The sequence below is a fragment of the Hemitrygon akajei genome, unplaced genomic scaffold (assembly GCF_048418815.1).
Source record: "Hemitrygon akajei unplaced genomic scaffold, sHemAka1.3 Scf000155, whole genome shotgun sequence".
Lineage (NCBI taxonomy): Eukaryota > Metazoa > Chordata > Chondrichthyes > Myliobatiformes > Dasyatidae > Hemitrygon > Hemitrygon akajei.
Genome location: NW_027332041.1, coordinates 1,137,034 through 1,153,463, shown reverse-complemented (window position 1 = coordinate 1,153,463; position 16,430 = coordinate 1,137,034). Strand labels below are relative to the sequence as shown.

The window sequence follows — 16,430 nt, the reverse complement described above, 5'->3', positions numbered from 1 at the left end:
GATAAAGTGATATAAAATGAGATGAGGTAAACAGGCTAACAAAGTGTGCGTATGTGCGTATATATCTATATATCAGTAAATAACGTTCCCCATCTTTCCCAGCTCAGGTGATTGGGTGATACAGTCTCACGGTGGTATAGGAAGTAATCAGCTCCGTTATGGATTTTGGTTTGAGTAGAGTTGGAGAGAGAGAGACAGGGTGATGGTTTGTCTTACCAACCGACGTCCTCCTGCTCCCGAAACTTACAGTCACCAAGTTGTGACCACAGTCCAAAGCGCAAATCAGGAACCGGCCCGCCGGGGTGCAAATCTCCAGCACAACGGAGGCTCTGCATGAGTGACACCAATCCCTCCGACATTCCCTCCTTCCTCAATCCTGCCCCTCCTTCTCTACTTCCCTCCTCACTTTCCTTTGCCCTCTTTCTTCCTCCGATTCCTATCTCCCGCCATCGTCTGCATTCCTACTCCCTCATCCCTCCCCTTCCTGCGCTCCGTTCCTCTCTATATCGGCCTCTCCTCCCTATCCTCCCCTCCCGCTCCCTCTCAATCCATCCCTCCCTCTCTTCAGCCCGTTCGCCTCGCCCACTCTTTATCTCCCTCTTCCTCCAATCTCACTCCTAATCACCCTCTCAATGTTTCCCCTTTCTGGCTCCCTACTTTCCCCATCTCTATCGTTCCCAATTCCCTCTCTACGCCACACTCTCTCCCTGTCACCCGCTTCTCTATCTCCACTAACTACCCAATCTTCCCCTCCCTCTCCCTCTCCCCCCCCTCTCCCCACTTTCACTGCTCTACCCCGCCAGTCTAATCACTTTCCCCAAAACTCCCATCCTCTCTCCTCCCCGCACTTCCTCCGCCAGTTCTCGGTTCCTCTCTTTACCAGCTGTTCATCTGGTGTTTGGTGGTGTCGCTCGGACACACTTGTCAACACGGGCTTCCTCTGAAAACGGCTGCTTCCCCTTCTGAGCTCACAGACGCAGAGAACCCTCGACAGGATGGACGACAGCGAGACCTACATGAATGTGAAATTCACAAAGACGGACACCCGGTCTCCTTCCGGAGGTGCGTGGGGCAGAGAGACTGTGGGAGGGAGCTTCACTCTGTGTCTGACCCCGGGAGTGTGTGATGGGACGGTGTTGGGAGATTCACTCTGTGTCTGACCCCGGGAGTGTGTGATGGGACGGTGGGGAGGGAGCTTCACTCTGTGTCTGACCCCGGGAGTGTGTGTTGGGACGGTGTGGAGGGAGATTCACTCTGTGTCTGACCCCGGGAGTGTGTGATGGGACGGTGTGGAGGGAGATTCACTCTGTGTCTGACCCCGGGAGTGTGTGATGGGACGGTGTGGAGAGAGATTCACTCTGTGTCTGACCCCGGGAGTGTGTGATGGGACGGTGTGGAGGGAGATTCACTCTGTGTCTGACCCCGGGAGTGTGTGATGGGACGGTGTGGAGGGAGATTCACTCTGTGTCTGACCCCGGGAGTGTGTGATGGGACGGTGTGGAGAGAGATTCACTCTGTGTCTGACCCCGGGAGTGTGTGATGGGACGGTGTGGAGGGAGATTCACTCTGTGTCTGACCCCGGGAGTGTGTGATGGGACGGTGTGGAGGGAGATTCACTCTGTGTCTGGCCCCGGGAGTATGTGATGGGACGGTGAGGAGGGAGATTCACTCCGTGTCTGACCCCGGGAGTGTGTTATGGGACGGTGTGGAGGGAGATTCACTCTGTGTCTGACCCCGGGAGTGAGTGATGGGACGGTGTGGAGGGAGATTCACTCTGTGTCTGACCCCGGGAGTGTGTGATGGGACGGTGTGGTGGGAGATTCACTCTGTTTCTGACCCTGGGAGTGTGTGATGGGACGGTGTGGAGGGAGATTCACTCTGTGTCTGACCCCGGGAGTGTGTGATGGGACGGTGTGGAGGGAGCCTCACTCTGCGTCTGACTTTCGCTGTTCTGTTCCCAGCTGATCTTGATGTATCGTACGCGGAACTTAATCTTAAGACCGTCTCGGCGCCCCGGGTCCGGACAGATGGAGGTCAGTTTCATCTTTGTTGGTTTGACCCTCTATAGCTGACGTGTCCAATCCTGTCGAGAGATCTCAGGGCAAATGTACAGTCACCCTAATGATTCCCTGTTTGAACATTAGACGGAGGGAACGCGTGAGAGAGACCATGGGGGGTGAACGTTGTGGGAGGGACGGTCGGGAGGGTGCCGTGAGGAGTTAGCGCCCTGGGAGGGGCGGAATAGAGGGAGCGCCGTGGATGGTTTGAGGAGAGTGTGCTGTGAGGAAGGTCGGTGAGGAGTATTAGCATGATATGTGCCGTGTAGAGATAGGGGGAATGAGGAGCGAACGCTCTGGGGAGTGGGAGGGAGGAGGGAATGAGTGAGCGCCGTGGACGGACGGTGCGGAGGGAGCGCGGGATAAAGCCTTAACTACAATCTCCCTTTTCAAACCCCACTCTCTTTTCCCTCTTTCCCCTTCTCTCCCCTCCCTCACCTCCTTACACCCTCTCCTCTCTGCCCTCTCTCCCCTCCTCCCTCTCCCCGTTTTCCTTACTGTCTCGCACTGTCCCGTTCTCTTCGCTCTCTCTCATTGCCCCCTCTCCCTCTCGTCTCTCCTCTATCACAGTCACCGTCTCTACCACTCTCGGTCTCCCACTCGCGCTCTTTCCCTCTCTCTCTCCTCTCCCTCTCATCCTTCCCCGTCCGCCAGTCCCGGTCTTCCCACCTCTCCCTGTCCCTAAATCTGCCGCTCTTCTTCCCCGCCGCCTTCTCCTCCTCTCTATCCACCCCTCTCTTCCTTTCCCTGATGCTCTCTCCACTCACTCTTCTCTCTCTCTCTCAAATTCTCTTCTTCCTTCTTCCCCATCCCTCTCCCACTTTTCTCCTCCCCTCTCAATCCGCCTCTCATTCGCTCTGTCTTACACCTCTCCCTGTCCTCTCACCATTCACGGATCTCTCCCCCTCTTTCCGCCCCCCCCCGTCTCCGCCTCTCTCACCCTGTTCTCCCTCCCCGTTTTTTCTCTCGCATCTTCCCGCCCATCGTCCTGTTCGCTGTCTCCCCCCTCAGTCCATCGATCTCCTCTTCTGCCTCCCTGTGTCTCTCCTCTCTCTCCTCCCTCTCCCTCAACCTCTCTCTCTGGCTGTCTCACCCCTCTCTCTCTTCTCTCTTTCTCCCCGACACCCTCAGATATTCTCTACCGTCCTCTCTCTTCCTAATCTGCCTGTCCGACTCTCCCTCCCTCAGACGGTCTGAACTCCACCTACTCAGAGCTGAACTTTCCGAAAGAGGAACCCCGCATCGATGAGGACGAAGATCCTCCCATTTCCTCGGAACCCGGCGGGCTGTCTACCACAGCACAAACAGGTCAGGGTTCATAATGATGACGTCAGTCTGGAGGGTCACGTGTTATCGTCGCAAGAGTCCTTGTTTCTAATGTATCTGCCTCTCGACCACTTCCTCTGGCTCCCACAGACTGACCACCATCTGGGTATTAAAACGTTGTCACCCGGCTCACCAATTAATCCCTGTCTGTGAGGTATATACATGATCTGGATGAAATTGTAGGTGGGTGGGTTAGAAACATAGAAACATAGAAAACATGCATCGCAATACAGGCCCTTCGGCCCAACTGACCGAACATGTCCCTACCTTGGAACAACCTGGGCGTTACCCACAGCCCTCTATTATTCTAAACTCCGTGCAGCCATCCAGGAGTCTCTTAAAAACCCTATCGCTTCCGCCTCCACCGTCGCCGGCAGCCCATTCCACGCACTCACTACTCTCTGAGTAAAAAAAAAACCGTATCCCTGACATCCCCTCTGTACCTACTCCCCAGCACCTTAAAACCATGTCCTCTCTTGCTAGCTATTTCAGCCCTGGGGAAAAGCATCTGATTATCCACACGATCAATGCCTCTCATCATCTTGTACACCTCTATCAGGTCACCTCTCATCCTCCGTCGCTCCGAGGAGAAAAGGCCGAGTTCACTCAACCTATTCTCGTACGGCACGCTCCCCAATCCAGGCAACATCCTTGTAAATCTCCTCTGCACCCTTTCTATGGCTTCCACATCCTTCCTGTAGTGAGGCGACCAGAACTGAGCACAGTACTCCAAGTGGGGCCTGACCAGGGTCCGATATAGCTGTAACATTACCTCTCGGCTCCTAAACTCAATCCTACGTTCGATGAATTATGACTCCTTGACCACAGAGTCAACTCGGACCCCAAGATCCCTCTGATCCTCCACACTGCCAAGAGTCTTACCATTAATATTATATTCTCTCTCTCTCTCTCTCTCTCTCTCTCTCTCTCTCTCTCTCTCTCTCTCTCTCTCTCTCTCTCTCTCTCTCTCTCTCTCCCCCCCTCCCCCAGACGGTGTGACCTCCACCTACTCAGAGTTGAACTTTCGGAAAGAGGAACCCCGCATCGATGAGGACCAAGATCCTCCCATTTCCTCGGGACCCGGCGGGCTGTCAACCACTGCACAGACAGGTCAGAGTTCACAGTGATGACGTCATTGTGGAGGGGTCACGTGACACGGTCCCGAATGTCCAAGTTTCTGATGCCTCTGTCTCGGCCACTTCCTCTGTCAGCTCGACCACCATCTGGGTAATGAAAGGTTGTCACTCGCTCCCCAGTTAAGACCCTTTCCCCGCTCACCTTAGACCTGTGCGCTCTGATCCTCGATTCTCCAGGTCTACGGAGTATAACTGTACGCACTCACCGCTCTTGGTTTGATACCACTCTGTATGGTCACCCCTGCGCCCCAAGAATTAAAGTCCCAACCTGCCCGATCTCTATCCATAAATTGCTCTCTCCAATCCGGCAACATCCTCGTTCTCCTCCTTCTCTCTGCTCTACTCTCACTCCCCCATCTTCCCACCCTACCCACCCCACTCTCTCTGCTCCTCTCCTACCCCAGTCGCCTCCTCTACTCGGTTCCCGATTCGCCCCAACTAATCTCCTACAAGCCCTTCTTTCTCCCCATTTCCCCACTCTTCCCCCTCTGCCCCACCGTCCCTCTCTCCTCCCCTATTCCCTCCCCTCCATTCCTCTTCCCCCCTCTGTCGTCCCTGTCTACTTCCTTCCTCTCTAACCCCCCTCCCTCATTTATCGCTCTCCCTCCACGCCATCGACCCTCACCCCAATCCTGTGCCCTCTGGTTCCCCATACCCCGGACCTGAGGAACGTCTGTGCTCTTTCACGCTGCCTGCGCTCCTCGTGGTTTTATACAACTCTGTAAGGTCACCCCTGCGCTCCAAGGAATAAAGTCCCGACCTGCCCGACCTCTCTCCATGCCTCACTCTTCCAAGTCCAACATCCTCGTAAACCTTCCAGCTCGGTGTCCTTTCCTATATCAAGGCGACCAACACTGAACAAGAGCGGTGTCACTGTACATCAGCAACGTGACCTCCCGACTCCTGTACCATCATCTTCCAGAGCAGTGTACCATCTGAGACCTTGTTAAAGTCCAGGTAGATTACATCTACTCCCCGTACCCGATCAGTCCTTCCCGAGCAAATTAGCCCGACATCTCTCCCTGGGTCTCGCGCCATCCAGCATCCCCCCCCTCCCTCCTCTATCTTCCAACCTCTCTACCTACCTCTCTACCTACCCCTCTCCCTCCCTCTCTCACCGCTCCTTCGGCCCACAAAGCAGTGACGAACATGTCCCGACCTTAGAACTCCCCAGGAATGATAAATAGCCCTCTATTTTTCTAAGCTCCATGTACCAATCCAGGAGTCCAATGATAGCCCCAAACGGTACCGCCTCCACCACCGCCGCCCGCAGCCCATTCCGCGCACCCACCACTCTCTCCAAAAGCCACTTAAAACCGCGCCCTCTCGTGCTAGCCATTTCGGCCGTGGATGAAAAGCCTCTGACTATCCACACGATCAATGCCTCTCATCATCTCATACACCTCTATCAGCTCACTTCTCATCCTCCGTCGCTCCAGGGAGAAAAGGCCGAGTTCACTCAACCTATTCTCATGAGGCGTGCTCCCCAATCCAGGCAACATCCTTGTAAATCTCCTCTGCACCCTTTCTATGGTTTCCACATCCTTCCTGTGGTGAGGCGACCAGAACTGAGCACAGTACCCCAAGTGGGGTCTGACCAGGGTCCGATATAGCTGCAACATTACCTCTCGGCTCCTAAATGTATATAAATGATTTGGATGAAGTTGTAGACGGCTGGGTTAGTAGCTTTACAGAAGATACGGCGAGAGAGAGCAGAGAAGACTAGCAAAGAATTCAGTGGGACGTAGATCAGTAATAGATATGGTTTGGAGACGGGACAGATGGAGATTAACCCGGACAAACATAAAATGTTTCCCCTTGATAGGTCAAATGAAAGAAATGTCACACTATCGGAGCCAAGACCCTAAACAGTGTTGAAACATAGAAACATAGAAACCTACAGCACAACACAGGCCCTTCGGATGATAAAGATGTGCCGAACATGTCCTTACCTTAGATGGGCAGAGGATCGTGGGGTCAATGTTCATACCTCCATGAACGAAAAGTTGCCTCACAGGTAGATAGGGTAGATAAGAAAGCTTATGGGGTGTTAGGATTCATAAGTCGAGGGATCGTTTTTAAGAATCGTGAGGTAATGATGCAGCTCTATAAAACTCTGCTTCGGCCACACTTGGAGTACTGTGTCCAGTTCTGGTCGCCTCACTATAGGAAGGATGTGGAAGCATTGGAAAGGGTACAGAGGAGATTTACCAGGATGCTGCCTGGTTTAGAGGGTATGGATTATGATCAGAGATTAAGGGTGCTAGGGTTTTACTCATTGGAGAGAAGGAGGATGAGAGGAGACAAGATAGAGGTGTACAAGATATTAAGAGGGATAAATTAGTGTGGACAGCTATAATTATGTAATTATAGAACAGTGAGCCTTACGTCTGTGGTGGGAAAGCTGTTGGAAAAGATTCTTAGAGGTAGGATCTACAGGCATTTAGAGAATCATGGTCTGTTCAGGGACAGTCAGCACGGCTTTGTGAAGGGCAGATCGTGCCTAACAAGCCCGACAGAGTTCTTTGAGGAGGTGAGCAGGCATATAGATGAGGGTAGTGCAGTGGATGTGATCTACCTGGATTTTAGTAAGGCATTTGACAAGGTTCCACACGGTAGGCTTATTCAGAAAGTCAGAAGGCATGGGATCCAGGGAAGTTTGGCCAGGTGGATTCAGAATTGGCTTGCCTGCAGAAAGCAGAGGGTCGTGGTGGAGGGAGTACATTCAGATTGGAGGGTTGTGACTAGTGGTGTCCCACAAGGATCTATTCTGGGACCTCTACTTTTTGTGATCTTTATTAACGACCTAGATGTGGGGGTAGAAGGGTGGGTTGGCAAGTTTGCAGACGACACAAAGGTTGATGGTGTTGTGGATAGTGTAGAGGATTGTCGAAGATTGCAGAGAGACATTGATAGGATGCAGAAGTGGGCTGAGAAGTGGCAGATGGAGTTTAACCCGGAGAAGTGTGAGGTGGTTCACTTTGGAAGGACAAACTCCAAGGCAGAGTACAAAGTAAATGGCAGGATACATTGTAGTGTGGAGGAGCAGAGAGATCTGGGGGTACATGTCCACAGAGCCCTGAAAGGTGCTTCACAGGTAGATAGGGCGGTTAAGAAAGCTTATCAGGTGTTAGCTTTCATAAGTCGAGGGATAGAGTTTAAGAGACGCGATGTAATGATGCAGCTCTATAAAACTCTGGTTAGGCCAGACTTGGAGTACTGTCTCCAGTTCTGGTCGCCTCACAATAAGAAGGATATGGAAGCATTGGAAAGGGTACAGAGGAGACTTACCAGGATGCTGCCTGGTTTAGAGAGTATGAATTATGATCAGAGATTAAGGGAGCTAGGGCTTTACTCTTTGGAGAGAAGGAGGATGAGAGGAGACATGATAGAGGTGTACAAGATATTAAGAGGAATAGACAGAGTGGACAGCCAGCGCCTCTTCCCCAGGGCACCACTGCTCAGTACAAGAGGACATGGCTTTACGGTAAGGGGATGGGAAGTTCAAGGGGGATATTAGAGGAAGGTTTTTCACTCAGCGAGTGGTTGGTGCGTGGAATGCACTGCCTGAGTCAGTGGTGGAGGCAGATACACTGGTGAAGTTTAAGAGACTACTAGACAGGTATGTGGAGGAAATTAAGGTGGGGGTTACATGGGAGGCACAGCATTGTGGGCCGAAGGGCCTGTACTGTGCTGTGTTGTTCTATGTTCCTCCCTTTATTAGTCGGGGCATTGAGTACCAATGTCAGTGAGTTTTGTTGCAAATTCATAAAAATCACTAGTTAGGCTGAATCAGGCGCTTTTTATACAGTTCTGGTCACCCCATTATCGGAAGGATGTCAGAGCGTTGGGGAGCCTCCGGAGAGGTTTAACAGGACTCTGCCGGGAGTCGGTGGCATGTGTTACAACGAGAGGTCGGACACCTCGGTCGCTTCTTCTGGAGCGGAGGGTGGGTGGAAGGGAGTCCCAGTGGGGTCACGGCTGATTTCACGCACACACTGAATGGTCTCTCTACAGGTGAGCAGAAACAGGAGCCGAAACAGAACATCGGAAATAGACCGGACCGTAAGATCTGCCTACTCTGCCTAGTTACGTTCGCCGTCGTCGCGATAGTGGCCGGGCTCTCGATCCACGGTGAGTGGAACGGGATCCGGGTGGAGTCCGGCCGTAAACAAGCAGAGTGGAATGAAATGTTAGCGCAAAAAAGCTCACCCTGACACCGACACGCCACTCACCGTGACAGTTACACGACCGTCACCGTGACAGCGACACGCCCCTCACCGTGACGTGGAAACGCCCCTCACCGTGACAGCGACACGACCGTCACCGTGACAGCGACACGCCCCTCACCGTGACGTGGAAACGCCCCTCACCGTGACAGCGACACGACCGTCACCGTGACAGCGACACGCCCCTCACCGTGACGTGGAAACGCCCCTCACCGTGACAGAGACACGACCGTCACCGTGACAGCGACAGGCGTCTCACCGTGACACAGACGTTACCCTCAACATAGCATAGAGAAGACCCTTACCATTATTATGACAGTACCCTCACATCGTGCACGACAGTACACTCACCGTGACACCGACACACCTCTCACCGTGACACTGACACTCCCAGCACAGTGACCCGCACACTCTCCACACCGTGACACCGACACACCTCTCACCGTGACACTGACACTCCCAGCACAGTGACCCGCACACTCTCCACACCGTGACACCGACACACCTCTCACCGTGACACTGACACTCCCAGCACAGTGACCCGCACACTCTCCACACCGTGACACCGACACACCTCTCACCGTGACACTGACACTCCCAGCACAGTGACCCGCACACTCTCCACACCGTGACACCGACACACCTCTCACCGTGACACTGACACTCCCAGCACAGTGACCCGCACACTCTCCACACCGTGACACCGACACACCTCTCACCGTGACACTGACACTCCCAGCACAGTGACCCGCACACTCTCCACACCTTGACACCGACACACCTCTCACCGTGACACTGACACTCTCCACACCGTGACACCGACACACCTCTCACCGTGACATTAACACTCCCAGCACAGTGACCCGCACACTCTCCACACCGTGGCACCGACACACCTCTCACCGTGACACTGACACTCCCAGCACAGTGACCCGCACACTCTCCACACCGTGACACCGACACACCTCTCACCGTGGCACTGACACTCTCCACACCGTGACACCGACACACCTCTCACCGTGACATTAACACTCCCAGCACAGTGACCCGCACACTCTCCACACCGTGGCACCGACACACCTCTCACAGTGACACTGACACTCCCAGCACAGTGACCCGCACACTCTCCACACCGTGACACCGACACACCTCTCACCGTGACACTGACACTCCCAGCACAGTGACCCGCACACTCTCCACACCGTGACACCGACACACCTCTCACCGTGACACTGACACTCCCAGCACAGTGACCCGCACACTCTCCACACCGTGACACCGACACACCTCTCACCGTGACACTGACACTCCCAGCACAGTGACCCGCACACTCTCCACACCGTGACACCGACACACCTCTCACCGTGACACTGACACTCCCAGCACAGTGACCCGCACACTCTCCACACCGTGACACCGACTCCCCCTTTACTGTGACACCGATACTCCCCACACCGCGGCATGGACACTCCTCAGACCTCGTCGCAGACAGACTTCTCACTGAGACACAGGCACTCCCTTCATCTGACACCGACTCACCTCAAACCGTGTCACTGACACACCCTTTACTTTCACTCTCAGTATCACTGACTCGTCAGTCTCTGATCACATCCGAGCGAAACTCCCGGAGACTCTGGGAACAACATCAGGAGATGAACAGGACCCAGCGCCAATGTCAACAGCAAGTCCATGACTTGAACTCAACCCTAGATTCCAGGACATCCGAGAACACCCGCCTGGATCTCTCTCAGAGAAACTGTCTGAATAATCTTTCCGCTATGAACAACAGCCTCACTATCCTCGAAAACAACAATTCCGTCCTCAACTCGGATCTCTCGGAGCTGAATCGAACGCACAACGATCTCCGTCATCAGTTCAATCAGCTCGAAATGAAGTACAGAAACATCACCGAACACAAAGCTCAGATTTGCCAATACCTCACCAGCAGAACAGGTGAGAGGACATTCCCCGTTTCAACAGCTCCGTGTAACAGGGGGTGAGGGGGGAGGATGTGGAGAGATTCACTACATCACTTACCTGGCAGTATGTGATGGGACAGTGTGGAGGGAGATTCACTCTGTGTCTGAACCCGGGAGTGTGTGATGAGACGGTGTGGAGGGAGATTCACTCTGTGTCTGACCCCGGGAGTGTGTGATGGGACAGTGTGGAGGGAGATTCACCATGTGTCTGACCCCGGGAGTGTGTGATGGGACGGTGGGGAGGGAGATTCACTCTGAGTCTGACACTTGGAGTGTGTGATGGGACGGTGTGAAGGGTGATTCACTCTGTGTCTGACCCCGGGAGTGTCTGATGGAACGGTGTGGAGGGAGATCCACTCTGTGTCTGACCCCGGGAGTGTGTGATGGGGCGGCATGAATGGTGATTCACTCTGAGTCTGACCCTTGGAGTGTCTGAAGGGACGGTGTGTAGAGAACTTCACAACGATCCCGGGAGTGTGTGATGTGACGGTGCGGAGGGAGATTCACTCTGTGTCTGACCCTTGGAGTGTGTGCTGGGACGGTGTGGAGGGAGATTCACTCTGTGTCTGACGCCGGGAGCGTGTGATGTGACGGTGTGGAGGGAGATTCACTCTGTGTCTGACCCCGGGAGTGTGTGATGGGGCGGCTTGAATGGTGATTCACTCTGAGTCTGACCCTTGGAGTGTGTGATGGGACGGTGCGGTGTGTGCTTCCACACAAAAGACTCTGTAGATGCTGGGGTCAAATGAACACGCACAAACCTCTTGTGGAACTGAGCAGGTCGGGCAGCCTCTGTGGAAACGAACAGACAACATTTTATGGCCGTGACCCTTCGTTAGGGCTGAAGTGCGGCGGGGTGTTGAACTTAAGGGACGCTGTAAAGAACGTATTTGGAGGCTGGGAAGGTAAAGACTGATTGTTCCCAGGTGAAAATCAGTAACGGAAAACAAGGTGTTGGAGAGGGAAAGCTAAGAGGGGATAGGTAGGAGAGGAAAAGAAGGAATGTTAGGGGAAAGCACTATGGGCAGTAGCATCAGGCGGAACCATGAGGGAGGTGATAGCCATCTGGAGGAGGAGGCAGAGTGAAACCTGGATGGGGGAAAGGATGTGAGGGAATTAACGGAAGGTGGAAAATTCAAGGGAGTTTCTTTCTGTGTCGAACCCTGGAATGTGTGAAGTGACGGTGAGGAAACAGCGGCACCTAGCGTCTGATCCCGGCAGTGCGTGATCAGACCGGACGAGTTCTTTATAACATCACTCTGGGTGTATCCGCGAATGTGTGAAGAGCTGATGCATAAAGAGTTTCTCTCTGCGTTTGACATCTCCGTGAGAGCTCGGAGGAAGCGGGTATCGCTCTCTGACCATAAGAATGGGTGTTCTGACTGTGTGGAGTGAGCTTCGCTCTGGTCTGATCCCAAAGTGTATGAAGGGACGGTATGGAGAGAGTTTCACAACGATCCCGTGAGTGTGTGATGGGACGGTGTGCAGGGAGATTCACTCTGTGTCTAACCCCGGGAGTGTGTGATTGGAAGGTGTGGAGGGAGATTCACTCTGTGTCTGACCCCGGGAGTGTGTGATCGGACGGTGTGGAGGGAGATTCACTCTGTGTCTGACCCCGGGAGTGTGTGATGGGAAGGTGGGGAGGGAGATTCACTCTGTGTCTGACCCTAGGAGTGTGTGATGTGACGATGTGGAGGAGGATTCTCTCTGTGCCTGACCCAGGGAGCGTGTGATTGGAACTTGTGGAGGGAGATCCACTCTGTGTCTGACCCGGAGAGTGTGTGATGGGACGGTGTGGAGGGAGATTCACTCTGGGTCTGACCCCGGGTGTGTGTGATGGGACGGTGTGGAGGGAGATTCACTCTGTGTCTGACCCCTGGAGTGTGTGATGGGATGGTGTGGAGGGAGTTTCACTCTGTGTCTGACCCTAGGAGTGTGTGATGGGATGATGTGGAGGGAGATTCACTCTGTGTCTGATGCCGGGAGTGTGTGATGTGACGGTGTGGAGGAAGATTCACTCTATGCCTGACCCCGGGAGCGTGTGATTGGACCTTGTTGAGGGAGATCCACTCTGTGTCTGACCCCGAGAGTGTGTGATGGGACGGTGTGTAGGGAGATTCACTTGTGTTTGACCACGGGAGTGTGAGATGGGATGGTGTTGAGGGACATTCACTGTGTGTCTGTTCCTGTGAGTGTGTCATGGGACGGTGTGGAGGGGTATTCACTCTATGTCTGACCCCGGGAATGTGTGATGGAACGGTGTGGAGGGAGATCCACTCTGTGTCTGACCCCGGGAGTGTGTGATGGGACGGTGCGTAGGGATATTCGCTCTGTGTCTGACCCAGGTAGTGTGTGAAGGGTCGGTGTGTAGAGAGCTTCACAACGATCCCGGGAGTGTGTGATGTGACGTTGCGGAGGGAGATTCACTCTGTGTCTGACCCCGGGAGTGTGTGATTGGACGGTGCGTAGGGAGATTCACTGTGTGTCTGACCCCGGGAGTGTGTGATGGGACGGTGCGGAGGGAGATTCACTCTGTGTCTGACCCCGGTAGTGTGTGATGGGGCGGCTTGAATGGTCATTAACTCTGAGTCTGACCCTTGGAGTGTGTGATGGGACGGTATGGTGGGAGCTTCAACACAAAAGACTCTGCAGATGCTGGGGTCAAATGAACACGCACAAAACTCTTGAGGAACTGAGCAGGTCGGGCAGTCTCTGTGTAAACGAACAGACAACATTTTATGGCCGGGACCCTTCGTTAGGGCTGAAGTGCGGCGGGGTGTTGAACTTAAGGGACGCTGTAAAGAACGTAGTTGGATGCTGGGAAGGAGAAGACTGATTTGTCCCAGGTGAAAATCAGTAACGGAAAACAAGGGGTTGGAGAGGGAAAGCTGAGAGGGGATAGGTAGGAAAGGAAAAGAAGGAATTTTAGGGGAAAGCACTATGGGCAGTAGCATCAGGCGGAACCATGAGGGAGGTGATAGAGTGAAGTGGAGGAGGAGGCAGAGTGAAACCTGGATGGGGGAAAGGATGTGAGGGAATTAACGGAAAGTGGCAAATTCAAGGGAGTTTCTTTCTGTGTCGGACCCTGGAATGTGTGAAGTGACGGTGAGGAAACAGCGGCACCTAGCGTCTGATCCCGGCAGTGCGTGAAAAGACCGGACGAGTTCTTTATAACATCACTCTGGGTCTATCCCCGAATGTGTGAAGAGCTGATGCATAAAGAGTTTTTCTCTCCGTTTGCCATCTCGGTGATAGCTCGGAGGAAGCGGGCATCGCTCTCTGACCATAACAATGGGTGTTCTGACTGTGTGGAGTGAGCTTCGCTCTGGTCTGATCCCAAAATGTATGAAGGAACGGTATGGAGCGAGTTTCACAACGATCCCGTGAGTGTGTGATGGGACGGTGTGCAGGCAGATGCAGTCTGTGTCTGACCCAGGGAGTGTGTGATGGGACGGTGTGGAGGGAGATTCACTCTGTGTCTGACCCTAGGAGTGTGTGATGGGACGGTGCGGAGGGAGATTCACTTTGTTTCTGACCCCGGGAGTGTGTGATGGGACGCTGTGGAGGAGAGATTCACTCTGTGTCTGACCCCGGGAGTGTGTGATGGGACGGTGTGGAGGGAAATTCACTTTGTGTCTGATCCCGGGAGTCTGTGAAGTATCCAGAGACAGAGAAGCAGTTTCAGCGACAGGTTACTATCGATGCAATGCTCCTCAGACAGGATGAAGAGGTCAATACTCCCCAATGCCATTAGGCTTTACAATTCAACCGCCAGGACTTAAGAACTTTTTAAAAGCTATTATTAATGCTTTTTGAGATAGTGATTTAGAAGCATATCATATTTTTATACTGAGTTAAGTATTGTATGTAATTAGTTTTGCTACAAGAAGTGTAAGGGACATTGGAAAAAAGTTGAATTTCCCCATGGGAATGAATAAAGTATCTATCTATCTATCTATCTATCTATCTATGTCTGACCCCAGGAGTGTGTGATGGGACGGCGTGGAGCGAGGTTCACTATGTGTCTGACCCCGGGAGTGTTTGATGGGACGGTGTGGAGGGAGATTCACTCTGTCTCTGACCCCGGGAGTGTGTGATGAGACGGTGTGGAGGGAGATTCACTCTGTGTCTCACCCTGGGAGTGTGTGATGGGACGGTGGGGAGGGAGATTCACTCTGAGTCTGACACTTGGAGTGTGTGATGGGACGGTGTGAAAGGTGATTCACTCTGTGTCTGACCCCGGGAGTGTGTGATGGGACGGTGCGTAGGGATATTCGCTCTGTGTCTGAACCAGGTAGTGAATGATGGGACGGCGTGGAGGGATATTCGCTCTGTGTCTGACCCAGGGAGTGTGTGAAGGGACGGTGTGTAGAGAACTTCACAACGATCCCGGGAGTGTGTGATGTGACGGTGCGGAGGGAGATTCACTCTGTGTCTGACCCTTGGAGTGTGTGCTGGGACGGTGTGGAGGGAGATTCACTCTGTGTCTGACGCCGGGAGCGTGTGATGTGACGGTGTGGAGGGAGATTCACTCTGTGGCTGAGTCGGGGAGTGTGTGATGGGATGGTGTAGAGGGAGATTCACTCTGTGTCTGACCCCGGGAGTGTGTGATGGGGCGGCTTGAATGGTGATTCACTCTGAGTCTGACCCTTGGAGTGTGTGATGGGACGGTGTGGTGTGTGCTTCAACACAAAAGATTCTGCAGATGCTGGGGTCAAATGAACACGCACAAAACTCTTGAGGAACTGAGCAGGTCGGGCAGCCTCTGTGGAAACGAACAGACAACATTTTATGGCCGTGACCCTTCGTTAGGTCTGAAGTGCGGCGGGGTTCTGAACTTAAGGGACACTGTAAAGAACGTGGTTGGAGGCTGGGAAGGTGAAGACTGATTGGTCCCAGGTGAAAATCAGTAACGGAAAACAAGGGGTTGGAGAGGGAAAGCTGAGAGGGGATAGGTAGGAAAGGAAAAGAAGGAATTTTAGGGGAAAGCACTATGGGCAGTAGCATCAGGCGGAACCATGAGGGAGGTGATAGAGTGAAGTGGAGGAGGAGGCAGAGTGAAACCTGGATGGGGGAAAGGATGTGAGGGAATTAACGGAAAGTGGCAAATTCAAGGGAGTTTCTTTCTGTGTCGGACCCTGGAATGTGTGAAGTGACGGTGAGGAAACAGCGGCACCTAGCGTCTGATCCCGGCAGTGCGTGAAAAGACCGGACGGGTTCTTTATAACATCACTCTGGGTGTATCCACGAATGTGTGAAGAGCTGATGCATAAAGAGTTTTTCTCTCCGTTTGCCATCTCGGTGATAGCTCGGAGGAAGCGGGCATCGCTCTCTGACCATAACAATGGGTGTTCTGACTGTGTGGAGTGAGCTTCGCTCTGGTCTGATCCCAAAATGTATGAAGGAACGGTATGGAGCGAGTTTCACAACGATCCCGTGAGTGTGTGATGGGACGGTGTGCAGGCAGATGCAGTCTGTGTCTGACCCAGGGAGTGTGTGATGGGACGGTGTGGAGGGAGATTCACTCTGTGTCTGACCCTAGGAGTGTGTGATGGGACGGTGCGGAGGGAGATTCACTTTGTTTCTGACCCCGGGAGTGTGTGATGGGACGCTGTGGAGGAGAGATTCACTCTGTGTCTGACCCCGGGAGTGTGTGATGGGACGGTGTGGAGGGAAATTCACTTTGTGTCTGATCCCGGGAGT

The 16,430-nt window shown here is 53.5% G+C and overlaps 1 protein-coding gene across 1 annotated transcript; it reads left to right on the top strand.

The window, feature by feature from the left end:
- Positions 1 to 955: 955 nt before the first annotated feature.
- LOC140724055 (uncharacterized) lies at positions 956 to 15,616 on the top strand. The gene is made up of 7 exons (XM_073038540.1): positions 956 to 1,062; positions 1,962 to 2,033; positions 3,246 to 3,365; positions 4,374 to 4,493; positions 8,537 to 8,653; positions 10,330 to 10,701; positions 15,540 to 15,616. Exons 1-7 carry the CDS (start codon positions 996 to 998, stop codon positions 15,614 to 15,616), a joined length of 945 nt encoding a protein of 314 aa, XP_072894641.1. The 5' UTR covers positions 956 to 995.
- The last annotated feature ends 814 nt before the right edge of the window (positions 15,617 to 16,430 follow it).